General features: G+C 41.1%; 1 protein-coding gene across 2 annotated transcripts in view; it reads right to left on the minus strand.

The window, feature by feature from the left end:
- RELL2 (RELT like 2) overlaps positions 1-27,926 on the minus strand; it is a 112,473-nt gene that overhangs the window by 57,487 nt on the left and 27,060 nt on the right. For both annotated transcript variants that reach the window (XM_089653836.1, XM_089653782.1), the window contains exons 2-4: positions 11,160-11,370; positions 1,699-1,764; positions 1,547-1,610 (exon numbers count right to left, since the gene is read on the minus strand). In XM_089653836.1, the coding sequence (XP_089509962.1) occupies positions 1,547-1,610; positions 1,699-1,764; positions 11,160-11,364 (335 nt within the window). In that variant the 5' untranslated portion in view covers positions 11,365-11,370. The remainder of the gene's footprint in view (positions 1-1,546; positions 1,611-1,698; positions 1,765-11,159; positions 11,371-27,926) is intronic.

The raw sequence follows: 27,926 nt of genomic DNA on the forward strand, positions 1-27,926 counted from the left end.
TCTCAAATCTTTTTACTTCTTTATGGTTCTGTACCCCACTAGTTATGTTGACTAATGTGACTGACTTTTTCTTCCTTAGAAAATGTTGATTTCCACACTTCCACTCTGGTGCTCTATGCTGGCAGAGCTGAGTTCCTACTACACCTCTCATTACAAGTGTCCTCTCACAGACCTGTACGGCAGAGGTAGATTGGGGTGTGTCCAGCCAGGTCTGTTACTGAGTGCTGATTACTAACATCATTGGGTCTAAGGCTGGCCATACATGAGTCAGTTTTTGTCATCCAACCAGTGGGTTGAATGAAAGAAAATAACTTGACTCTCCCATCCACACACTCAATGTGGATGGAGGATCCTCCCTCTGATGATCAATACATTGAGCAGTGTAGCCAGGGGCACTAATCGAAAGAAAATTTTCCAACAAGCTGGTAATACATAGGTCAACCGATAGATGGACTAGCCTGCCAATACATGAACCAGCCTGCCCCTGCTGAAATGGTCGAATTTTGATCCATGTATGGCCGGCTCAGCTCTGGTGCCTATTGCACTGCACAGTCCTATGCAGACACTGCATAACTGCTGCAATAGGAAAGTCTAGGTAACTCTATGAAACTGAAGGTTGTTAATACAATTCCTATTTTTTTTTTTATTTTATCTGGGGTTCAATAAATAAGGTCTCATGTCCAGATGTTTATAAATACTATATTTTCCTCTATTGGTTGAACCAGAAAGCCTTTTGTCTTTTTTTCAACCTTACCAACTATGGAATTATGTAACTAAAATGTCATGAAATGTGACCACTTTACCAAAAACAGCCATCTCCTTTTATTAGATTATAGCTGTCAAAACAATGAAAACTATTTTTTATTTTCTTCTATGATCTATTTAAATCTACACAGTCCAACTCAATTCTGTGTGAGGAACTGAACAGAGCTTTCTTTATAGGCCTTTTGCAGGCCTACCAAATCATATAAAACTCATTACCCATAATAAATATTTTTTGGGGTAAAATAGGGGGGAAAAGTCTAAATATGTAATAATTGACACTGAGAATTCAAAAAACAACACGTTGAACTTATGGTTTCAGAATGTTCTGACAATTTTATCAGAACTTAAAGTTAAACCCTAGCCAAAAATGTTTCAGGGGAAGGGGTGAGAGACCTTTTTTAGGTATTACTGCTGTCTGTGGAGGCCCACAGTGGATTGACTTTTTATATGAATGAACAGAGATTGCGGTGCACATGTATGGATAAAGTACAGCTTGGCTTCTGAAGCAGTGAATGTGCAACTTCTGGTGGGAACATTGACAAGTATGGGGGTGCAGATGAGAGGGGATCATTTAAAAGTATTTTTATCCATTAATACAACGCAGCCAAATAAAAATAGTTTTTCATTGCCCTTACTTAATAAACCAACATTTGATTGGTAGTTATAAACTTTTACTTTTTTGCACATCATCACCAGTCTTTGCCATGTCTTTTTAAATAGAGTATTTTGAGAGTATTTTATTACCAAACAACTTATGTACTGATAAATAATGTATGCTCACTTGGGACCGATGAGCACCTCTCCTTCTGTGTCCCCCAGCATCTGTTTAAGTGCTTCTGCATTTGCTTAAGTAGAGAAAAATAAAAACAAGTCTATTGAGTACCTGCTAACTTAAACAATGAAGCTATCACAATACAGGCTACAAGTGCCTACCTTCATTCTGTATGATGCACTTGACTATACGTTCAACGGTGTCTTCATTCGAGATCTCATCTATGACTGTACACAAGACAAACAGATCAGTTCTGTTTTCATATAATCCCTAAACACATTTACGCTACAACCATGCATTAAATATGTTAACCATGTATGCTTCTCTAAAGATCTGCTTATCCTGTCCCGTTATATTCCTGTACTCAATCACTGCATATCATAATGCATATACTGTACATAGTATTGGATATCTGTCCATGTTATTGCACAGCTTCAAGCACTGCTACCTAGCACAGGCTCAGTCTACAGCCCTGACCCATCAAACTGCAGTAGGTTCGCAAAAATAGAATGCAAACCTGTGCTGTGAGATACACCAATCAGCTATAACAATATGCCCACCCACCACATGACCACCCACATAATATTGAGTAGGTCCCCCTTTTGCTGCCAAAACAGCCCTGACTCATTGAGGCATGGACCCCACTAGACCTCTGAAAGAATGCTGTGGTATCTGACACCAAGCGACAGTATCAGATCCTTTATTGTCCTGTAAGTTTTGAGGTGAGAACTCCAAAGATCGGACTTGTTTTTCTAGCATATCCCACAAATGTTCTATTGTACTTAAATCTGGAGGCCTAGTCAACACCTTGAAGACACCTTCTCGCCCCGTGGTCCAATGCTGATGCTCATGTGTTGATTGTAGCCACTTTTAGCATTGGCACCCTGGCCGATCTACGGCTACACAGCCCCGAATGCAACAAACTGCAATGCATTGTACGTTCTGACACCTTTCTTTAGGAAGCAGCATTAAAGCAGAGTTCCAGTCCTCATTTTTTTCTTAAACAGCTCCCTCGTAATTATTGCAACTTGCATTTAAATATGAGCTAAGTATGATATCATGCTTGTTATGTAAATAATCTAAATTATCTTACATAGATCTCGGAAGCAGGCAGGTTCCATGATGGATGTGGGCATCTGAAGCCAGCTACTGTTCACTTCCTAGATTAGGTGCTGCAGGCTATCCCAGCATGCACCTCTTGATCTCACGCCTGCGCAGTAAGGACACTGCACAGTGCAAGTTGTTCGGAAATAAGGCGATGCTACAAGCGAGGGATGTTCGTTGATTCCTGGGATTGATGACTAAAAAAGGTATGTAAACTTTTCCAAAAAAAAAAAAGAAAAAAACCTCCCAAACTATAAATGACAACAATAAGAAAAAGTTAAAAAATCGGGTGGAGCTCCACTTTAATTTTTTCAGCAATTTGAGCTACAGTCTTCGCTCGCTACATGCATTGTTGAGCCTTAGTCGCTTTTGACCCTGTTGCCAGTTCAAACAGTTTTCCTTCCTTGGACCACTTTTGGTAGGTCCTGACCACTGCAGACTGGGAACTTTCCACAAGAGCTGTAGTTTCAGAGTTACTATGACCCAGACATCAAGCCACAACAATTTGGCCCGTGTCAAAGTAGCTCAAATCCTTACATTTACCCATATTTTTCTGATTTTAACACGTCAGCTTCAGGGACACCATATTTACTTGCTGCCTAATATATCGCACCCACTTTCAGGTGCCATAGTCACAAGATAATCAACATTATTCACTTTACCTGTCAGTGGTCATAATGTTATGGCTGATCAGCATATATGGAAGCTACCATTACTAGCCTCTCTCAAAATGCTTATTGCCTGGCAGTTATCCCTAACATGTAGATATTGCAGCATACAGCCAGATAAGTGAGAGCTCATTTGCAAACTTACTTTGGGTCAGTGACTCAGCAAGTACTGAATCCACCGGCATGACAGGCAAATAGCTAGCATTTTCAGGACAGCCTACACTTTTCTCTCATCAGAGGATTTGTTTAAGGCCCTGGATCCTAGGCTTTTTGGTACTTGTGGTGCAGCCCTGTTCCCAGCAAGCTGTAAGCAGGCTTCCTCCTTGCCAGGGTACTTACTTAGGCTATTGAAAGAATGTTTCAAATAGATAAATGGTATGGTTTATTTTTTAAACTTTTTGTTCTGATATGTTGCCCTTTTTTCATGTATATTTTTCACAGTTCTTTCATAATGGGTCATACTGACAAGCCTATCAAATAAATCACCAGTAATTTTTAAGGGGTTGAATGGATCAGAAATATGGGAGTATTGATTTGTAAAGGGACTGTAATGGCAGTAAGGCTGGGTTCACACTGATGCGGTGTGGAATTTGCAGCGTTTTCTGTGCAAATTGCGCACCGTATCAGAATCGCACCCCGTTCATGCGAACCAATGCATAGTTACATAGTTAGTCTGGCTGAAAAAAAACAAAAGTCCATCCAGTTCAACCATTAAAAAAAAAAAAAAAAGTTATAATCCTATACCCACAGAGTTGATCCAGAGGAAGGCAAAAAAAAACCAGCAAAGCACGATGCAATTTGCTCCTGCAGGGAAATGAATTCCTTCCTGATCCCCCGAGAGGTAATCGGATATTCCCTGTATCAACTTTACCTATAAATGTTAGTAACCAGTTATATTCTGTGTATCCAAGAAACAACCCAGGCCTTTTTTAAAGCAATCCACTGAGCTGGCCAGAACCAGCTCTTGAGGGAGTCTATTCCACATTTTCACAGCTCTCACTGTGAAGAAACCTTTCCATGTTTGGAGATTATTTATTTTCCTCCAGACATAAAGAGTGCCCCCTTGTCCTCTGTGATAACCTCAGGGTGAATAGCTCTACACCGAGTTCACTATATGAACCACTGATGTATTTATACATGTTCATCATATCCCCCCTTAATCTCCTCTTCTCAAGAGAGAATAAATTCAGTTCCTCTAATCTTTCCTCATGCGGGTGTGTATGTTAAGTTAACCACACCAAGAAATCGATCCGCAAAACGTGGTGTGATGTGAGGAATCGGATCGCATAGGTGTGAATACCCATGCGATCTGATTCTAGTGCGGACCCAAAAAAGGGTCCTGCACCTTTTTGGTGTGAATGTGGTGTGATTTGAGCCATACATAATGTATGGCTCCAATCACACCGCACACAAATCGCACGTGATTTGCACAGGAAAATGGTACGGTTCCTGTGCGAATCACATGCGATGTACCACACTGCATTAGTGTGAACCTAGCCTAACAGTCTTGTGTAACATACAGTACCTGTTTCCAGCATAATATCTAAGCAGACTGACAGTTTGCATCCTGCATTTCTGTAGCACTACCTAGGCTAAACTTATTGTGCAGCCCTTTTGAGATGCCATGAGCCACACTTGCCTTGAGTCATAATAAAATAACATGTAATTTAGTATGCATGAAGCATACTTTCATGTGCTTGAATTGAAGCCTATAAATTTCTCAGGAAAACATGATGCAATCTAACAAGGGAATAATCAGTTGTAAGCTGACTTCATATTGTCATATGACTGATCCCCTCTATTGACATGCAACAAAATCCTTTAACGTTTTTCCCAGAGCACTAAAAATAGTTACTTTACTAGGGAACGGATCTATGCAAGTATATTCCACCTTAGATTTTGTGTCAGCTCTTATTATATGATGTGCACCTTTCCTTCCTTAGTTGACAGTGTCAACATCATGAAAGGATATGGTAGTGCTTAATTACTTTTCCTGAGAAGCTCCAGATATGTCATACTGCACAAGCTCCCCAAGTATCTTGGTAATTCTCTTTAGTCATTGTTCTATATAGCACTCTTGCTCGTTTCCCTTGTGACAGAGGCAAACACACTTGTTAACACTGATAATCCTAGAGTTTTCATAATGCATGATGCTCTGTGTTACAAACATTTAAAGATTTATTACAGTATGTCACGCCATAAACAAGGTTGGAAATTGCTGCTGTAATGTAAATTAGAAATATTCTTCACATTAAAAAAACAAGTTTTGGCTATTGATACACATTCATGCTTTACATGCATGTGTTCAAATACAGTGAAACATACTGCCACCTCATGTAGCCACATACTGGTCCTCTGTCTAGTCAAGGTTAGCCTACCAACTTTGAGCATCACAGGTGTTGTCTGGCCCTAGCCTATTTTCTCTTTCAAATATGAGTGGACCCTCAACATTGGATAGGCATGGAGAATGTTACCCATACTCAATTTGCTCCTCAAATAGTGCATTGGAGTTCTGGTCCCTTATCTTTCTCCCAGAGCCCATCCCCATGCCATCCCCTACCCCACCCAGACCTATCCTTCACCCGCTTAGGCTTCGTCCCCCACAATTTGGGTAAGCTGCTATTTCCCAACAGTGATACTACATTATATTATATTATTATTATACTTCTTGTACTAGTTACACTTTAGTGTGACATGTTGGCTAATCTTCATTTATATCCTGATATAGAGATTTTAAGGCTCATCCCTCCTGAAGAAGTGACTACGTTGTGAAACATGTAGAGGGTCTACCACATCTCCTTTCCCATTAATGTTACCCACTCGCAAGTCATATTCTGGTGATGGATGATTTACCACAAATTTGGGAAATAAATGCGGTTTAAGGAGCCTTGTGATTGTTAACTATTGTGGTTTTTAATTGCTGTATTTTGTAATGTCTAATGATTGTAATACAAATTAAGCTTTTTATATTTTTTACTCATGTGAACCCTTTCAATATGAAACTCCATTGTGAGTTTTTTTTTGTCTCTCTTTTTTCTACTATCCTTCACTCATTTGGATCAAACACCTTTCCCCTTTTCCTGTTTCTGTACCCTACCTATTCCCCACTCTATCCAACACTCCTATCTTCCCCTTGTTTTGTACACAACTAGCTCACTCTCCTACTTTCCCCTTTTCTTCTTACACAACTTCTACCCTTCTAAAATCATTTCTGTGCCTTCCCAAACCCTCCCTATATCCCCCAGCTCTATATCCCTCCCGTGTGTACCCAAGCAGGTCACCTAACTTTAGGTCAAAGATGACTGGTTCCTTCTAGAAGAACTCAGTGTGATAGGCTACAAAGGAATGACCGTGGTTATCTAGCCACCTCAGCACATTCTGAACTCCATGTATGTAGGAGGTCTGTATTTTTTAGGATACAAAGTATTCAAAATCACACTGATGAGAGTCTGGAATTCCAAGCCTTTCTCCTTTGCCCCTACTAATCTCTATATTATTCAACACAGTATACTGTATTTAACTGCTCAGTGTATTTTCTTTAATAATTGATCCCCCTTGATCTTAAATTTCAGTAAAAATGATTTGAAAGAGAAACAATAACATGTATAGAAAGGTGCATTTATAAACATTTGCGCAGTAACGGCTTGCAAAGATTTTTAGAACTGTGAAAATTTTTAAAGTGAAACTCCACTTTGGAAACTAAACTAAAAAGCCAACTGCCCGTTTTGCTCCAAAAAACAAAAACAAAAAAAATCTTTTCCTACAATAATTATATCCTCTCTAAAGCTATGTGCAGAAGACACAACACTCTGTTCTGCTATCATGTCAATACCTGTGTCATTCACAGATGTCACAATGTTAGCCACACTCAGTAGACTGCCTACCACTGGAGAAAAGGCACAGGGTAAAAAACACGCCGTGTGTCATACGACTGGCAAAAAGACCCTGGAAATAAAGGTCAATTTCCCCCTCCCCTTTGGAGAGCTCTGTCCCCCTTTTTCCCTTAGTTAATCAAATACAGTTTGTGTTTATTGTATTTAGTTCCTGAAAAACTATGTAAAGAAAGTTTTTAATAATAAAAATGTTTTTATTGCCAATTATGTTGTATGTAGCCATGGTTTTCCCTTCCTCAGATGTTTATTTTAAGCTTACATGTCCATGATTTAAAGTTTTTTCTATGGTCAAAATGTAAAATCATCTACTCATTAAAATACATACATCATATTTTAATTATTTCTAGCCTATTTCTATTAATCCGAATGATCTTGAAGTTTGTAAACTTACTTTGTGGGGATCCCCACACATTTACTTCCTTGAATTCTATGACACCTATTCACTATGCTCTTAGGCATTGCTGTGTAACATATTTCACAGAGCATGCATTCTGAACTGCAGAGGCTGAGGAGGAGTTTCTAGAGGCGAAGTCAGTACAGGAATCGCTGCTTGCAGGCAGCAAGGTACCATAGAATATTTATTCCTTAGAAATTGACAGTGAACAGCATAGGAGAAGCTGCAAAGCATGCAGGGAATCCAGGAGGTTGCGGAAAGAGATAGGCAGCAGAGAGGTAAAACTCACAACATGAAAGAAGATTTTTCAAGTACATTTATTTTGGATTGTCAAAAAATAGCTATTGTTTGTGTTGCTATTACAATGCCGATGTTAAAAAATAAAAGTGCATGCTGTGACCATAGAACTGCTTTAACTTTTTATGGAATTTTAATAGGGAAAAATTAAAACAGCATTTAATGTACAGGTGTGAGGCGAGTGAGGGGAAGGATAAGCAAAACTAATCTTATATTAAATATTTCTGTTGGTGTTTAAAAATGTTCAAATCTGATGACATTTTTAGCTTCTTTTTAAAGAACGCTGAGGGGATGATATTTTAGACAATTGGCCAGAGTCTCCCTAAACACTTCTGTGCTTTTATCGCCCCCTAAACACTATGCGGTTTTAAAAAAGGCAAAACTAGTTTTTAATCACAAACATGTTGACATGGAGCATCCAGCAACCAGAAGAAGGTAATGGCGGTTCTTAGAGGGGTGGAAGATGTTTTACAGGTCTAAAATTTCTCACGGGTGAAGTCTAAGATGGTTTGCCGGGACGTGTTTGGGAAGTTTCTTTCAAATGCGCACAAAGATCTTGCCTGGGCTATAGTCCATAAGTGCCTCCCCACAAGGGAGTTTCAGCACCTACAGACCGTATTACATCTTTTTTGGCAACATGTTTTATGGCCCCACAGAGGCAAACATGGTATGGTGTCTGAATGCATGGCAAACCATGTTAATGTAAGATTTTATCTGTTACATTAATATGAGATTTTATCTGTCTTTTTATTGCTTTATTCTTTTATGACACAGTGATTATTGTATATTTTATCACCTTTCTTGTAATTTATCTTGACTTAGAAAAAGCTTTGTTGAAAAAAAAAATCCTGAAAGTTCTGATGCTGAATTACATCAAAGAAACCTCTCCTTTGAAATGTGATACGATTGCTTCTGGGTGCTGCCATCTTGTCTTTGACATCAGTGGCACCCAGCAGGTAGTGAATACTGACATCCCAGTACTATGTCCCATAATTTCACAGGAGAACATATTGAGAGTGGAGAAAGCATCGGTTGCCATAGAAACTACAACCACATGTCCAATGACTGTGCAAAAATGTGAACAAAGGAAAGAGCTGCTGGTTGGAAAGAAAAAGCAGGCGGCTGCTTAATATAAGGTGTGGGCAGCTGCATGGACAAAAGCAGCACTTGAATCCTCGGCAACTTCTCTCACCTGCTGGGCCAGCACTCTATGAGGGCCTCGGGCTGTCAAAAGAGCCCTTGGGAGGACACGCTGGGAGCTACAGCTGAGAGATCTGATGTTTCAGGAGGGATGGAAAGCCAGTAACTAAGCTAAGAAATTTTCTCTTCTTGGAATAATCGAATAACCTAGCATTTTCAAGGGCACAAGGCAAGGCAAGGACAAAGTTTCTGAAAAGGGAAACAGGGCATGTAAGCATATAAGAAACTTAAGTTTTTTGTGATTGTAACTCTCATTTATTTATACTTAGTGACAAGGTTCTCAACAACTAGTATTGGGCTGCACTCATTCTCATGCTAGGTCCTAGTCTCCTGTCTTCTTTGATAGGTAGACTTGGAACAGATGGGGGCTGCTGCTCAGCAAGAGAGCACTGTCTTACACTTCCGCAGGCTCCTGGAGTGGGGGTGGAGAAGTGGTGGTCCTTCTGGCCCACTGGCTGATAAACACAAGGCTTCAGCTTCCTTACAAGTAAAGCGAGAGTAGCAGCGAGAACTGACTGGAGGAAGCCTCGTGGCTTTGCCATCATTCCAGTGGGAATGGTAATGGGAATGACTAGTGGGAATGCACAACAATGAAGATCTCGGTGTCATAGAGGACATCATTGTATATGATGCTGACCCCTTTCTGTGCACATTTAAGCCACTGGAACTGCAGTGGAGCCCCAGTTGCAGGCAGAGATCCAGTCCGGGTCTGGAGGGGAAAGAGGAACTTGATGATCAGCATAGAGCTGTGCCAAAAATACACAGAAGCCTTCTCTGGCCACCAAGTTTAACTGAGCTGCAGCATACATGGTAGGTTGGGAAGGAAGCGTGCAATCTAAGTTTTAACTAACAGGAACCAATCAGATTTCACTGCTTATTTATAAGAAAATGTTAAACAAGAAGTTGCTATGGTTGCAAACTGCCATTGTGTGCTGTTTTTCTTGACTGCAGTTTTAATGGATCAGCCCTATAGCTCCTTAACATAATAAGTTATGGATTTAGAGTGTAGATTTTCTTTTGTTTGTTATGGATACAGTGGGGAAGATTAAAGGATAAATGCACCTTTAAAAAAATAATAAATGGACATTATTTTTCAGGTAAACTAATGTGCATTTACAATTTTTTTTAGGAGCCTGGAAAGCATTGCACCAGCGATCATCAGAAGGCTAGTGCCATGCAGGACTCCTGCAGACTGTCAATGTATTCTGTACGATGTACAGGCAGGCAGTTTCACACTGACAGGAAGAATCAATGAACTACCACTGTGCTCAACAGTGCCGTGATAGTTAATTGAGAACTACAAGCCGACATCCGCAAAGGATGTTGGTACTTGTAGTTGATTCATTCACAGAACTCTGTAAATGAATGATGCAGTGTGTGGGTGGAGCTTTGTACGGCTGCACTCTTTTCAAAAAGTGACAGCTGGTACGGTGTACTTCTCTGTCACACATGGGACTCGAAATGCTGAGCCTCTGCAGGAGTGGGAACATGTAACATGTTCCCGAAGCTGAACTTAGTTTTTAAGAACAAGGGTCAGCAACAGGCCAAGCGTGATCTCCCTGATGATCATGGGCATGTTGAGGCATAAAAGGTTTTGGAAGCATTTACTGGGCCATGATCTCCCTAAGGTTGAAAACCACTGATCTACAATAGGAAAATGGGCTTATAGGGTCAACGGAGTTTCCCTTTCTAGAGCACAGGTGTCAAACTGGCAGCCCTCCAGTTGTTGTAAACTACAAGTCCCATGAGGCATTGCAAGATTGACAGTTACAAGCATGACTCTCAAAGGTAGTTTCGCAATAGCTGGAGGGCCGCCAGTTTGACACCCGTGTTCTAGAGTAACTGAAAGTAATTAATAACTTTCAAAAACTTGTAAAAATGCTATTATTCCCAGTATTATATACTACAAAAAAGCAGGGTATGTTCTGGCCTCACTCAAAGCATGCCTAAATCCAGACACATACACATATTTATACAAAACTATATGTTTTGTAGCCAGTCCTGGACTGCCCTGTGAATGTTGTGACATACTAATAATGGTGCATCTGTCTGTTTCTCATACTTACTCTCTTGTTCTCTACTCAAATCTTCCTTCATCTCAGGATCCAGCTCCTCTGGTGATGTCCGACATCGATAGCCTTTCTTCTTCAGGATATGGCAGATCAGAAAACCGACAAGTCCTGTGATGAAGAAGACTAAAACCAGCAGGAAGAGCATATAAGGGCTCTGCTGTTGATGTTGATTCGCATCCTCTGTCTGGTGCTCTACCATGTTGATCTGCAAAATGAAAAGCAAATGATCTTTGGAAAAAGGGTACTCATTGGGTCAGAGGTCAGGACAAAATAACTGGAGATCCAACTTTTTTGCTGACATTTTAAAATGATAGCACCACCTGAAATAACACCAATAATAAAGGACCACTATCACAATAAATACTGTGTTCTGAAAACGAAATGTCCATAATGTTACTGTGAAGATGAAATTCAGTATTTTTCATATTTATATTTTATTAACTCCACAAGCCTTTTTTTATTTTTTTTAATTTACATGCAGATGAAGTTGTCCAGAAAAAAAAACTGACAGCAACAAAGGTTGAGACAAATTATACCCAAAAACAAATATGCAACACAGTATATTTCAGCTTACCAGTCCTTAGTTGTGGTGTCTGCATTTGCTTTTTTTTTTTTTATGTAATTCAACTTTAATCTTGTGAATTGGCCAGCAATACAATTTTTGTCTTAGGCTAGGTTCCCAATAGCTCATGCTCTGAAAAGGGGATCCATGGTGGATTGTTTTTCAGAGTATAACTAAGTAGCCGCTGTCAGGTGTTAAGGAGATGATCCTGCCACCTCCTGAATGCCTTTTTTTGGAGGGGATTGGAGGTTTAAAATGAAGTAAATGCACCGCAAATGTAAATCAATCTTTTGCTCATGATTATAGCGCAGCCCCATTGAGTTGAATACTGCATTAGATTTTCGACAGGTGCGGTATGTGAACAGCCTCCCTGGATGTATTTTACAGTTCAGGTGGGCTTCAGGAGGGGCAGAAAAGCCAAGGGTCAGCCGCCTGTTTTACTGCCCCCAGCCGCTCATGTGAAGAGGTGTGATGGGAGTGACTTTTGGGGGTGGGGGGACTCCTGTTCCTCTTATGCAGGGGTGGCTAACCTGTGGCTCTCCAGCTGTTGTGGAACTACATTTCCCATGAGGCATTGCAAAGATGTGAAGTTACTGACTTGCAGAGGCATGATGGAACTTGTAGTCCTGCAGCAGCTGGAGAGCCGCAGGTTGGCCACCCCTGCTCTTATGTGTAACCCACCCTGTGCCTGTTAAGAGTACAGGGTGGTCTGTCCTGATATTGTGTATTGGTGTGGGGGTTGTCCATTGTACACTGCCACTTGCTGCATCCCATTGTTCTATTGTGTCTTGCTTGTCAGCAAACTATTATGGGATGTATGTGTTCCCTACTGTCTACTGCCAGGTGGTATATCCCTTTGTTCTATTGTGTGTCTTGGTTTGGTGGCGGGTGTTACCAGCAGTCCTTCCCCCTGATGGGTCAGCCTGCTGATGTGTTTCCTGTTCCTGGTTGTATTTCCCCGCCCTGTGTATATATCTTGTGTTTGTGTTAAAATAAAGCAGTTGACTTCCTGTCTTAAGAAGACAGGAAGCTCTCTATTTCCTGCATGATCAGCGGTGGTGTCCGAGGATCTGTGTTCGGACAGGGAAGCGGGAGTCTAACGGAAATACCCTAGTGCGGTCGGGGTCCGGTTCCATTACAATATGACCTTAGGGTGACAAGGTTCACTCTCTGTACTGTATCTAAGTAGAAGCAGTATTGTCACCCTAGAATAGGAAGATGAGGAGGTGTTAAGTAGCTCACAGAGACAGCCAGGAACAATGTTTTGACTGATAACAATCAGCAGAGAGCACAGGATATCCGCTCACAAGATTTCTGGCAGGGCCCACAGGTATTTTTGCATTTATTGAACAGACAGGACAAAACCCTTTCAGTGGTAGGTTTAACAGATCAAAAGTGTGCAAGAAAAGGAGTTCATTGTTAGGTTTACATATACTTTAATTGGATGAAGCAAAATGTTAAAAAAACACAATGTAAACCATGTGAACAAAAGACGATTGTTCTAAGCGACCTCAGCGGTATTCGATGTGTTGTTAATGTTCTAGATCAGGGCGTCTCAACCAGGGTTCCATGGAACTCTATGCTTCCTCCAGAGGTTGCTAAGTGTTCCTTGAGCAATAAGCAATTTCTGTCTCTCAGATAAGTTCCCACTGACACCACTGATCTTTTTGGCTATCTATAAGAGGGTAATTCTAACCTTACGTGTAAGGGGCATTCTTCCCACTGACCGTCACACGAATGTATCAGGAGTTGTAGATAAAATCATTTTAATCTGGGGTTCCCTGAGACCGGAACCTTATTTCTAGGGTTCCTCTGTGTTGAAAAAGGTTGAGAAACGCTGTTCTAGATATTTCATGGGCAGGTGGGTTAAAGCAGTATTAAACCCAAAACTATATATATATATATATATATATATATATATTGCAGCTTATCAATTCTTAGATGTGATGGCTGCATTAGTTTTCTTTTTTAGGCTTTCTTTCTTCTATTTCCTTTTGGATAAGCCACCAGTAAGTCTGCTGTTTTTCAAAAGAACAAGCTCTCTTCCAGATGTATCAGTTATAGGGATGAGGAAAACCATTTAAAGTGGTTATACAGGCTCAAGGTTTTTTTTTACCTTCATGCAATTTATGCAATCATATCTAATGATTGGTAAGCTGAAATATATTGCATTTTTGGTTTTGGGTTTATTAAAAGTTTACATGTTAGCACTACTGGTAATTTTTGCTGACAATCACTTAAAAAGTATATCTCCAATCAGAAGTGTTGTAGTTTTGGATGGAGTGTGGATGGGTTACATGCTATGGTAGGTTTTTATTGCTGAGGAGATTCCCCATCTGTTTGTCAATGGCACACATTTTTTTTTAAGGAAATCCAGTGTTTTACAGTTGTCTCCAGAACACGAGGTGAGGAGAAATCTTCCAATGGGGATAACTGCTTTATAGGGGATTTCTTTTAACTTTGGAGAGATGTCCTCACTTTTCTGACACAGGAAGTTAAATCTCCCAACTTACATAGACAGGATAAAAAGAGATTTTATCCCCTTCCTTTCAAGGATAGCATTTTTGACCTGAACAAAGGTGACACATATTCTTTAAAGAGAACAATTATATCTACATTTATCTTTCTAAACCTTAACCAAACCATTTTAAAAATAGCTTGAAGAATCATCGCTGACCTATTTAATGAATGCAGCACAAAATGTTTTATGATTCTCAGCCATAAACTATTGTTCACATAAAACGAGAAAGACTTCAAAGGTTTCCCCTGCTCATTCGCATTATCCTTACGTCTCTGCTGCGGATGTTTAATCACCAAATTATGCACTTCCTCTGGAGAAGAACGAAGTGTTTCATAATCCATATTGTGTCTACGCACGAAAAAGAAAAAAAATGTATTCCAAGAATAATTATTTCATGACAGTGTAGCTGGAATATGCTTTCTCAACGAGGACACTGTATTCCTCAGGGACATATGCAAAGGACAACTCCAACCAACTTCAAAATCTGCTCACTTAATATCCAAATCAAAAACTATTGCTGTCACAATCAGTGGTTTTCAAAGTTCTTCAGTCTGCAGACTACATTAAGTCAAGTCACATATGCTATGGACCATGCTATTTCTACATTCATTGCTTATTTTATTGGTGGATGGGACTCACTATTATTGTTTTTTTTTCCTCTTCTCACTGGCTTGACACTTTGTTTCTACTTTTCTACAATGCTCATAAAACTTTAATTTTATCCTCTATTTTCCTTTTAATTTTTATTTACAACTCATACTATTCTGTTTCAAATGTGGGTCAACACAGGCTGATCAAAATGGCTTCCCTTTCTCCAAATATTTCTGCCTTTCCCTATCCATTCCAAAAGGTGCTGGCTTGACACTTTGGGGTTGATTCACTAAAACTGGAGAGTGCAATATTTGGTGCAACTCTGCATAGAAACCAATCAGCTTCCAGTTGTTTTTTTTGTCAAATTTTAATTGAACAAACTGAAGTTAGAAGCTGATTGACTGTCGTGTAGAGCTAGGGGTGCACTGAAATTTTGGTGGCCAAAATGTTTCAGCTGAAAACACCCCTATTGGCCATTGGCCGATATGAAAAAAAAGCACCGATGCAGGTGCCAAAAATAACCCTGCCCCCTCACCGCTGCCGGCCACTGCTCAGTAGTTCTCAGACTTACCTGAGAAACCACCGAACGATCCTGACGCTGGGCATGGAGATTAGTGAAGGAAAGATGGCCTCCACTCATCTCTATGACCTTGGAGGACTGAAGCGATGGCACTTCAGGTTCAGTCGCCTTGTAAACATTATAAAACAAGTAGTGCAGCGCTAAATCTATGTGACCTAAATTATTAATACCAGTAAAACACAACATGAATCACCATAAAAAGAATAATAATGAAAAACGTCCGTATGACCATATATCAAAGTGGTAAATGTCCCACAGTGGTAAGAATTATTCCAATATTGAAATTCAACAGGTGTATTAATAGGTGACTTCTCTTAATCTCAGTAGTAACTGTAGTCCGGTGATGTGCGAAAAGAAATGATAAAATTGCACACTCACCAGAGGCGCAATATAAATGCGCATATAAATCACATAAGCCCAAGGTTCCCTCAGTTCTGGAGAAAGATGCAGCCTGGAATGAAGCAACCTCTTCTATAACTTCTAGAGGTCCCCTTTAGGTCTGCGGTGAGGGTCTGCAACAGATGTCTCTCCTCTGGGCTCTGGGATGGTCACCTTGAGTTCCTCACATCCTGGGGAGACCCCAACACCACGGCCCTAGGACCCCATATCTCTGCATAAAGAGGACCTTTCACTAATTATTTCTATCACAAGGGATGTATGCATTCCTCATGATAGGAATAAAGTGACTAAAAATGTTTTTTAAAGGAAGTGTAAAAAAAAAAAAAAATTAAATACATTTTTTTTTTTAAAGTTTAAAGTGCCCCTGTCCCCCCGTGGTGAACACATACGTAGGCCATGCCCACATATGTAAACAGTGTTCAAACCACACATGTGAGGTATTGCCACAAACATTAGAGCAAGAGCAATAATTCTAACACTAGAACTCCTCTGTAACTGTACTCTGCTATCCTGTATACATTTTTAAAGTGTCACCAATGGAGATTTTTAAGTATTGTAGTTTGACGCCATTCCATGAGAGTGTGCAATTTTAAAGCATGACATGTTGGGTATCTATTTACTCGTTGTAACATCCTCTTTCATATTTTACAAAAAAAAATGGGGTATATTGTGTTTTTTTTATCATTAAAGTGTATTTTTTTCCAAAACTATATACTAATTTTAAAAACTGCCCATTTTGGTTTCGGTTTTTGGCCAAGTGCATCCTGAAGTTTCGGCACCAGAATTTTAATTTCAGTGCACCACAATGCAGAGCCGCACCAGATTTTGCATTCTCCAGTTTTAGTAAATCAACCCCTTTGTTTCTATTTTTCTAGAATGGTTCACTAAACGTTAACGTTGTCCTCTTGTGCTACATTCCTTTTAATTGTTATTTACAGATCATACTATTCTGTTCCAAATGTGGATCAGCACATGCTGGTCAAAATGGCTTCCCTTTCTCCAAATATTTCTTTTCCCTACCTAATCCATACAAAGGTGCTGGGAAGATGGCACCATGAAATTACTCTTTCATCTATCCAGTTTCTCTTCTAGAGTTTGCCAGCAGCTAACTAGAATGGCACCCTAGCAACTGACAAAATGTGTGGGGGGGGGGGGGGAGGGGGTCTTTTATCCTCACGTGTCATTGTTGATACACATACAAGAAAGCACAGTATTATAGTTAGTACTAGAAGGCTTGCTGTGCCCCTCCACTACCCACTGCCACCAATAATAGTGCTTCCTATGGCAGAGCTCTAAAATATAGCTACAGGCTATCCAGATTTTGAGAAACACTGACCATAATGTGGAAGAAACAGTTAATTGGACACTCAAACTGATCTTAAAGTGGTTGTAAAGGTTATAAGTGGTTGTATCCTGCATCAAGGTAAAGAACCTTTCATGAGCAGCTTCCCCCTCAGCCTACCCAAATACTTACCTGATGTTGATCCAGCGCTATGCACGAGAGCAGCATCCCTCTCTTTCTTCACTAGTTCAGACACAGGAGTGGGAGCCATTGGTTCCTGCTGCTGTCAATCACAGCCTCTGAGAAGGGACAGATGGTAAGAAATCCAGACTGGGGGGGGGGGGGGGGGGGTTGAATGTTAATTTACTAATCTAGACTAATTTGAGTGGCTGGATCCTGGAGAGTTTAGGTATGAATGTCCCAGAAAAAGTAACCATTGATTTGAAACACAATACATTATGGTAGGGAAAATTATAAATTTCAGAGCTTGAATCCATGCAATGAGAAGCCTAGACTGAACTGCTCATCCTTCCACCCTGGAGAATCTGTTTAGTGGATCAAGTTATAATGAAGGTGATAAATATTAATATAACTCTAACTGTGACTGTTGAAACTCATTACAATCCATATATCAGATACCAGAATCAGATATTTCTCACCAGCCTTCCATAGCCACCCCAAACCCAGGATACTGTTCCTCATGCAAGTTCTTGCACATAAGACTTTCACACATCGCCTTGAGCTTTGGCCTCTCTGGCAGATTGAAAGTAGGAACACCACTCCCATCCCAAACAAAATGAATACCTCAAAAATATGACTGATTATATTTCATATATATTGTATAAAAGGCATTTTTTACCTGGTTATACATGGGTCCTAACCTGCAAGAATCATCCTCTAGGCTGCCTTTCTTTCTTTCTTTATTTCTTTTATTCAGCATACGGTAAAAAGACAAAGATGGAAATCAACAGGGAACCAAAGTTTATAAATAGCTGAAGTACACGAAATGTACAGTATTTGTTCTTCTATTTTTTTTAATGAACTTTCTGTGTTTTATCTGAAAAACAGAGCTCAGTTGTATGCCTAAGCCATCTGTTTAATGTAAAATACAGAGTCATTTTTCATGTAGACAAAGAATTAGCTGCCTAAGCTGCAACAGAGTATATTTACTGCTCACAATTGTAAACTCTGCAGATAATTGTACAGTTGTAAAAATAACACATTCCTTAAGCATTTCTCTTTCAGTACTGCATATGGCCCTCTTTAAACATATTTTTATTTTAATTAGTTATGAAAGCAGGTGTTGAGCGAAGTCCGATAAATGAGGCACCCAGCCACAGTGGCACCATTCACCATCAGCACAGTGGATTTAGACTGTAATGGACAGATAATGCAATCCATGTTTATGCCAACATCTCCACTTAGTAGCCAAGAGTATGCGTTGGGATGATGAGGCACTAAGAACAGTGCAGAGGAAGGTCACCAGGTAAGTGAGGAATGTGCACTTTCTACGACTATTCAGAGCAATGTACCAGTACATCAGGCTCATTTTGTATGTTTTATATTTCAATGGTTTTTATTAAATTTTAATTAGTATAAAACAGAGGCAACAAAACACGCCCCCACAGGGGCTATCAATTGCACCGATAAAAAAAAAACATAATAGAGAAACAGTGCTCTAACTCCAACAAGGCAGAAGGTACGCCCACGCAGGGGCTATCAATGGCACATAAGTTACAACAACATTAATGAAACTCTGACTATAACAACTAAAGGCAGCTGTCACCCAAAAACTAACAGAAAAAGAGAGAAAAAAAAAGCAGGGGTCCAAGAGCGCCACCACCGAACGCCAATGCAAAACGCCATTACATCCCCATACTAGCCAGAGGGAGTGTGGGAAAGGCATATTGCAACCACGGTTCCCATATTTTCAAAAATTTACATTGGGCGTTGTTGCATATACTCAACATCTGTTCGTTGAGCATCATAGTGGTCATACGATCCCGCACCCCCTGAAGAGGGACAAACAGACTCTTCCAGGCCTGAGCAATTGTTCTAGTGGCCGATAAAAACAAATAGGACGCCAACTTCTGCTGATGAGCCAAGAAGCCCGGTATAGGGCTGTCACGGAGCTGGTCCTTCCTTCCCCATCCCCCAGGTTTGCCGGCTGCCACCCTTCTGTCCCATCCATGCTGGGACTTCTAGTCCTCTTTGTACCTGACACAGGCAGACCTCAGCAGCCCCTCACCCCCCTGGCTTGCAGCTTGGCCTCCTGCTGAAGGAATACACAAACAGGCCAACTCCTCCCTTCCCCCTCATGCATGAATTCCTGGGCAGGTCTGGAGACCTGAGAGACAGGGCCCGTCGCCATGGTAACCCGATAGGAAGTATCCGGTTACCAGCTCTATTCTTAAGGGTGAGCAGGAAAACCCCCATTGTGTTCTTCTGGCTGCTGAGGGCCAGCTTCTCTCATCCGAAAATCCCCCGTCCTCCTCCTCATCTCCTGGACTGTCTGTGCTGCCTGGAATCCCTGCACTGTGGAGGAATCTTCTGCTGTCTCCGTGAACCTGCCTGGATCTATCCCCTGCCTGGACTTAACCCCTTGTTCTCCGTGAACCTGCCTGGACTTAACCCATCCCTGCCTGGAGCCTCCTGTGTGGACTAACCCTGTGGATTACAATACCCCTGTTGTTCCATATTGCCTTCCAGAGAACTGTACTGTGTTGCTGTGTCTGGTGTGGATCTGTGGACTAAAGGAACTGTTGTCTGTGCCCCAAAAACCTCCCCAATAAAAGCACATTGGGTTCCGTGCAATCTGTCTCTGTGTGCTCTCTGGTTCTCTTGACAAGGGCAATCAAGCAAGGCATACCGAGCATCCCGGCGTATAGAGAGATGAAACAAAGTGAAAAGGAGGCCAAACACACGAGACCAAAAACGAACCAGTCTTGGGCATGACCACCAGATATGCAAGACATCGCCACGATGGCCACAACCCCGAAAACATTGATCACTACAGGCAGGGTTAGCCTGGGTCAAACGAGCCGGAACTCAATACCAACGAAACAATACCTTATAGGCTGCCTCCAGCGTGGACGTATTAAATGAGCATTTAGCTATGAGTGACCAGGCCTTATTCCAGTCCTCCGGATCCACAGCCACTCCCAGGTCGCGCTCCCACTGAACAACATATGAAAGAGAAGTATGCGACGAGCGTCTGTTCAAACCTGCATAAAGAAGGGAGATAAGGCCCGGGGCACCCGGACGCTGCTGGCAAAGCTGTTCAAAGGCAGATTTCAGGTATGGGAAAGCAGAAGTGCCCCGCAGCGAGAGCAGCCAGTGCCGCAACTGAAGGTATCAAAAAAATTCCGCCGGGGGAACATCCCGGGACTCCCGAAGAGAATCCCAGGTGGGGAAGGACCGAAAAACCAAAAAGTGTCGCACCTGCGAAAAACCATTAGCCACCCACCAAGAGAACACCCTTGGGTGATCCAAACCCGGTGGGAAAAGAGGATTATTAACAATTGGGAGCAAAGGCAGAAAGGGTGACATCAGGCCACTGGAGTAACGTACCGAGTCCCAGACTTGTCATTTTGTATGTTTTGTGCTAAAAAAGGGCAGTGGTGTATCTTTCCTTCAGGTGTGTTTAGGGCAGTTGGCTGTAGTTAAACACTGCGAGTAGAGATAGACTGGCCTGATTTGAGTTTCCTGAGTGCCAACAGAAAGCTAAGACCAATTTTACACCTGCTGATTGGCTACCATGCACAGCTACACCAGATTCTGATTGCACTGGTTTTAGTAAATCTCACCCTGAGTTTCATGAAGACTGCAGTGCTAACGCTTCCATTAATTTTGTGAAAACTGTGTGCTTGACAAAGACTGAACTGCCTGGTCTCTGTTGGGTGGTTGTTATTTAGAGATATCATATATTCATTTTCTGTTACTGACATTTGGAGGGATTTCTTTGAACTTTCTTGGGCGGATTTTAGATGTTTTTATGGGTTAGGGCAGGGGTCTCTAAACTTTCAAAGCAAAGGCCCAGTTTACTGCCCTTCAAACATTAGGGGGGGCCAGACTGTGGCCAGTGAGAGTAGAAAATGCCTTGGCATCGGGCAGCACAGTGGCTAAATGGTTAGCACTACCACCTGGCATTACTAGAGTCATTGGTTCGAATCCCAACCACGGCATCACCTGCCTGGAGTTTGCATATTCTACCTGTGCCTGCGTGGGTTTCCTCCGGGTACTCTGGTTTCCTCCCACATTCCAAAGACATACTGGTAGGTTAATTGCATCCTGTCTAAATTGGCCCTAGTATCTGTATGAATGTAAGTTAAGGACCTTAGATTGTACGCCCCTTGAGACTTAGGGACTGATGTGAATGTACAATAAGTATGTAAAGTGACGTGTAAATTGACTTATATAAGTATACCTTAAATAAATCAAATCAGTGGGAGTAAACAATGCCATAGGCTTGGTGGTCAGTGAGAATAACAAAAATTACGTCATTGGTGTTAGTGGAAGGGATAGTACCCCATCATTGGTATGAGTGGGAGGAATAGTTCCCAATCTTGGTTTCAGTGGGAGGAATAGTACCCTAACATTGGTGTCAGTGGGAGGAATAGTGCCCCATCATTGGTGTCAGTGGGAGAAAAAGCACCCCAAAATTGGTGTCATTGGGAGGATTAGTGCACCATAACTGATGCCAGTGGGAGAATTAGTTCTCCATCTCAGGTGTCAGTGGAAGGAACAGTGTCCCATCATTGGTGTGAGTGGGAGGAATAGTGCCCCAAGGGCCGAATAAAGGCAACCCCTGGGGTAAAATTTAAAATGTTAGGGTAACATTTTCTTGTTTAGATATTGTTTATTTATAGAGCGTATTTTTAGTATCCAATAAAATTTGTATTGCATTTAAAATATTTGAGCAGTAAGTACAGTAGTTGGCATGGGAGTTGTGGTGGAGAGCATTGGGTGGTTCATTCATGCAGTCAGCATGCATGATGCTACAGACCCATTTGGTAGAATATTATATTTTATGGAACAAACTATCTGAAAGGCATTATAATCTTTCCTACCTGCACCAAGTGTTTTCCACCTGCATAAGATGTACATTGATCATGTACTTTCTTGGTGTCATTTGTTGCCTTTTACATACCGCCTATAGTAGAGTAAATGTTCACATTCCTTCATCAGCAATTTCTGTTTGTGTTCAAAGGGGCAATGAGGCATACTGCATGGCATTGCACAGGTTAATGCATGACTTCTGTTTGTAATCTAAGAACTAACATTTCCAGTGAAGAAACTACATATCCCAGAATCCCTGGTTCTCTTGGTCTAGTGTGCAAGTGAAAGCTGCATAGTAATTAGATCTGAAAGACACAAGCAGGCAGAGCAATGATGAAGGAAGAAAAGAGAAGAAATGGCAAGGAATGGACTGTGACCTAGAACAAGAAGTTGCCTGTCCCTTTAGTGAATGGGGCCAAGCTAGGTAAATGAATGCATGGACAAAGGGGAATCAATCAGCCATGACACTACAAACTGCATGTGAGCCCATCAGCACATGGTAGGGCAAACAAACAACACAGGGAATATGACTACTAAGTTAAAAACAATGAAAATATTTGAAAGTGTGCAATGCTTTTTAAATCTTTGAGATTGAATGACAGTAAAAGATTAGCATTCTGAACATTCAGGCTTCTTTACATATGGGCTAGATGCAGAAGCACATTTCCAATATGCCCCTGTAATTGGGTGGGGGTGCTCTACCCATCAAGAGAACACTCTTCTGGTAGCAGGGCCTGCTAGGTGTATCACAAACGTTGTACACAAAGTGTGGACCTATGCAACACAAAGTTACATCTGCTGTGTATAGAGCAGGCATTTTTGGGGTTATGGTCAGAAACATGCCAAGGGCCCCATGTAAATTAATTAGATCGGGCCCTAAAGGTGCTCTAATACATCAGTTAATTAGATCGGGCCCTAAACGTTCTCTGATACATCAGTTTAATACATGAGTGAATCACCAAGAAAGTCATTTTGGATAGGAAAGGCTGATGTGTTTCTGAGAAAAACAGGAGTAACTGAAGACATCTCTGCCGCTGTGGTTATTGTTCATAGAGGAGGCAACCTCCTTCACAGCCTTCTCTCAAACTCCTCCAAACCTTTTGGAAAGACAGAGCATGTTGCCCTGCAGAGAGACCCTATCTGTTGACAGCTTTGCAAGTAAGGACTTCTATTTTGTGCATTTGGACACAAAGCCATACAGGTTACATTTTATTTTTTTTATGTTTTTCTTTAATGCAGTGGATAAGCTGTTAATGTTTTTCGAAGCCTGGAAGCATACAAAAGGTGGTGGCGGCCACTCTGGAACTTGACTTCTTTGTGGTCACCTGTGCAAAAACAAAAATAAACAAAACACTGTTTGCAGTTGTCTTTTCTATGGGCCAGTTCAGACCAGCTTCTGTGCGACTCAGTGCAGTGCAGTTTTCAGCCCATTCATGTGAATGGGCTGAAAATCCACTGGATCACACCAAAGGTAGTGCAGGCACTACTTTTAAAAACGCACTGCAGTTGTAAAGCGTGATACTACGGTAATGTGATCCGATGCAGGCATTTGCGGTATCTTTAAAAATGTATTGACACTTACAAAAGATCGCCTATCCTGTGCATTTTGAACATGGTATGGGAAATGTACATGAAATATGGGTTTCTGCAAAGTATTCTGGTGTGAACCTAAGAGATGGTAAAAGCAAAGCTGTTTTCACTATAGCGGGCATATACAGTTGCAAGAAAAAGTATGCGAACCCCTTGGGATTACGTGGAGTTTTGCAGGAATTGGGCATAAAATGTGCTCTGAATGTCATCTAAGTCACAACAATAGAAGAACACAATCTGCTGAACATAATACTACACAAACATTAGATGTTGCCATGGTTTAAGTGCACATAACATGTAAACATTCACAGTGCAGGGAGGAAAAAGTATGTGAGGCCCTAGCTTAATGACTTCTCCCAGAGCTAATTGGAGCCAGGAGTGAGCCAACCTTGACTCCAATCAGCGTGATGATATTGGATGTGTTGCTGACAGCTGTCCTGCCCTTAAAAAACACACACCTGTTTTGGGTTTACTGGTTTCAAGAAGCACTGTCTGATGTGAACCATGCCTCGCAGAAAAGAGCTCTCAGAAGACCTACGATCAAGAATTGTTGACTTGCATGAAGCTGGAACGGGTTAAAAAAGTATCTCCAAAAGCCTTGATGTTCATGTGTCCACGGTAAGACAGACTGTCTACAAATGGAGAAGGTTTAGCACTGTTGCTACTCTCCCTAGGCGTGGTCGTCCTGTAAAAATGACTGCAAGAGCACAGCGCAGAATGCTGCATGAGGTAAAGAAGAATCCCAGAGTATCAGCTAAAGACCTACAGAAATCTCTGGCACATGCTAACATTTTTGTTGACACATCTACAATAAGGAAAACATTAAACAAGAATGGAGTACATGGGAGGACACCACGGAGGAAGCCATTGCTGTCCAAAAAGAATATTGCAGCACGTTTGAAGTTTGCAAAAGAGCACCTGGATGTTCCACAGCACTACTGGCAAAATATACTGTGGACAGATGAAACCAAGATTGAGTTGTTTGGGAAGAACACAACACTATGTGTGGAGAAAAAAAGGCACAGCACACCAACATCAAAACCTCATCCCCGCTGTAAAACATGGCGGAGGGAGCATCATGGTTTGGGGCTGCTTTGCTGCCTCAGGGCCTGGACGGATTGTTGTCATTGATGGGAAAATAAATTTCAGAGTTTATCAAGACATTTTGAAAGAAAACGTACGACCATCTGTCTGCCAACTGAAGCTCCGCAGAGGATGGGTGATGCAACAGGACAATGACCCAAAGCATACAAGTAATTCAACAAAACAATGGCTGCAACAGCACAGAATACGCCTTCTGGAGTGGCCCAGTCAGAGTCCTGACCTCAACCCGATTGAAATGCTGTGGCATGACCTTAAGAGAGCGATCCACACCAGACATCCCAAGAATATTGCTACACTGAAACAGTTTTGTGAAGAGGAGTGGTCCAAAATGACTCCAGATCGTTGTGCAGGTCTGATCTGCAACTACAGGAAACGTTTGGTTGAGGTTATTGCTGCCAAAGGAGGGTCAACCAGTTATTAAGTCCAAAGGTTCACATACTTTTTCCTCCCTGCACTGTGAATGTTTACATGTTATGTGCAATTAAACCATGGCAACATCTAATGTTTGTGTAGTATTATGTTCAGCAGACTGTGTTCTTCTATTGTTGTGACTTAGATGACATTCAGAGCACATTTTATGCCCAATTCATGCAAAACTCCATGTAATCACAAGGGGTTCACATACTTTTTCTTGCAACTGTATGTATCATACAGGTGTAAATGTCTAGGTACGCCAGGACAAACCATCAGAAAGACCACAGGATATCAGCTAATTTGGCCTATTCATCTCAAAAAGCTCTGCTATATGTGTCTGCTATTTTTGCAAGATCCCAACCATATTGCAGCTAATATCCATTCTAAAAACTTTCTGAAAGATCACTTAACATTCTAATGTAATTGGCCAACTGCTGCCTTTAAGAGCAGCTGATCTGGATGCTAAACTAGACGTACTGTATATTAAATTATCTAAGAACGTGCATAAAAAAGTCTAAATGGTATGGATCAGGATGCATTTAGGTTTGGCTACTCAGTACTTGAAATACTGATATCTAATTTGCAGATGAGGCTTATTGGATTCAGAGTCTTACCTGCACAAAACTTTAGTGATTCATATGCATCAGTAATTAAAGAGATGAGCTGCCAGCTCTTGCCTGGAGATCATCTATCTGTTCTCCTCTTTCACATGCAAGAAAACGATACAGTGCCTTGAAAAAGCATTCACACCCCTTGAAATTTTTCAAATTACAACCAAAAACAAATGTATTTTATTGGGATTTTATGTGATAGACCAACACAAAGTGGCACATAATTGTGAAGTTGAAGGGAAATAAGTGATTTTAAACATTTTTTTTACAAATATCAAAAAAGTGTGGCATGCATTTGTATTCAGCCTCCTTTACTCTGATACCCCTAACTAAAATCTAGTGGAACCAATTGCCTTCAGAAGTCACCTAATTAGTAAATAGAGTCCACCTGTGCGTAATTTATTTTCAGTATAAATACAGCTGTTCTGTGAAGCCCTCAGAGGTTTGTTAGAGAACATTAGTGAACAAACAGCATCATGAAGGCCAAGGAACACACTGGACAGGTCAGGGATAAAGTTGTGGAGAAGTTTAAAGCAGGGTTAGGTTATAAAAAAATATCACAAGCTTTGAACATCTCACAGAGCACTGTTCAATCCATCATCCAAAAATGGAAAGAGTGTGGCACAACTGCAAACCTACCAAGACATGGCCGTCCACCTAAACTGATAGGCCGGGCAAGGTGAGCATCAATCAGAGAAGAAGCCAAGAGACCCATGGTAACCCTGGAGGAGCTGCAGAGATCCACAGCTCAGATGGGAGAACCTGTCCACATGACAACTATTAGTCATGCACTCAACAAATCTGGCCTTTATGGAAGAGTGGCAAGAAGAAAGCCATTGTTGAAAGAAAGCCAGAAGAAGTCCTGTTTGCAGTTTGTAGCCATGTGGAGAACACAGCAAACATGTGGAAGAAAGTGCTCTGGTCAAATGAGACAAAAATTTAACTTTTTGTCCTAAAAGCAAAATGCAATGTGTGGCGGAAAACTAACACTGCACATCACCATGAACACACCATCCCCACCATGAAGCATGGTGGTGGAAGCATCATGTCATGGGGATGTTTTTTGTCAGCAGGGACAGGGAAGCTGGCCAGAGTTGATGGGAAGATGGATGGAGCCAAATACAGGGAAATTTTAGAAGAAAACCTGTTAGAGTCTGCAAAAGACTTGAGACTGGGGCTGAGGGTCACCTTCCAGCAGGACAATCCTAAACATACAGCCAGTGCTACAATGTAATGGTTTAGATCAAAGCATATTCATGTGTTAGAATGGCCCAGTCAAAGTCCTGACCTAAATCCAATTGAAAATCTGTGGCAAGACTTGAAAATTGCTATTCACAGACTATTCACAGCTATTTTGCAAAGAACGGGCAAAAAAGTCCCTCTCTAGATGTGCAAAGATGGTAGAGACATCCCCAAAAAGACTTGCAGCTGTAATTGCAGTGAAAGGTGGTTTTACAGAGTATAGACTCAGGGAGGCTGAATACAAATGCATGCCACCCTTTTCAGATATTTATTTGTAAAAAATTTAGAAAAAATGTTCCTACCACTTTACAATTATATGCCACTTTGTGCTGGTCTATCACATGAAATCCCAATAAAATACGTTTACATTTTTGGCTGTAACATGACAAAACGTGGAAAATTTCAAGGGGTATGAATACTTTTTCAAGGCATTGTAGATGTGAAGGGATCCTGTTTGACCATGGACACAGCAGACCCTGGTAAGTCTCCTCAGAAGTATGGGTTTTCCTCTGAGGGCTCCATCCAATGAGCAATAATAACAAAACTCAAATGAATTAAAACTTTACAAAATGGATTTTTACATTTTTGATAAAGGGGCAGGATTCGATTCTTTCAAGTTCCCAATAATAATATCCTAGGTTCTTGCAGTGGGCAACATAGTAGCTACTGTGTTTTGCATTCTTGTCTTAAATCGAACCTGCAAAGCTATCTGCAGGAAGTTTTTAATTTTCCCCTTTACTTGAGTGGGTTTTCTCTTCTAATCCTAAAACATAACAGCAGGTTAATTGTGCCCTACAGTCCTTACTG

The sequence above is a fragment of the Staurois parvus genome, unplaced genomic scaffold, assembly GCF_062004578.1.
Source record: "Staurois parvus isolate SC_StPar_1 unplaced genomic scaffold, SC_StPar_1.0 ptg000006l, whole genome shotgun sequence".
In the NCBI taxonomy this organism is placed as follows: domain Eukaryota; kingdom Metazoa; phylum Chordata; class Amphibia; order Anura; family Ranidae; genus Staurois; species Staurois parvus.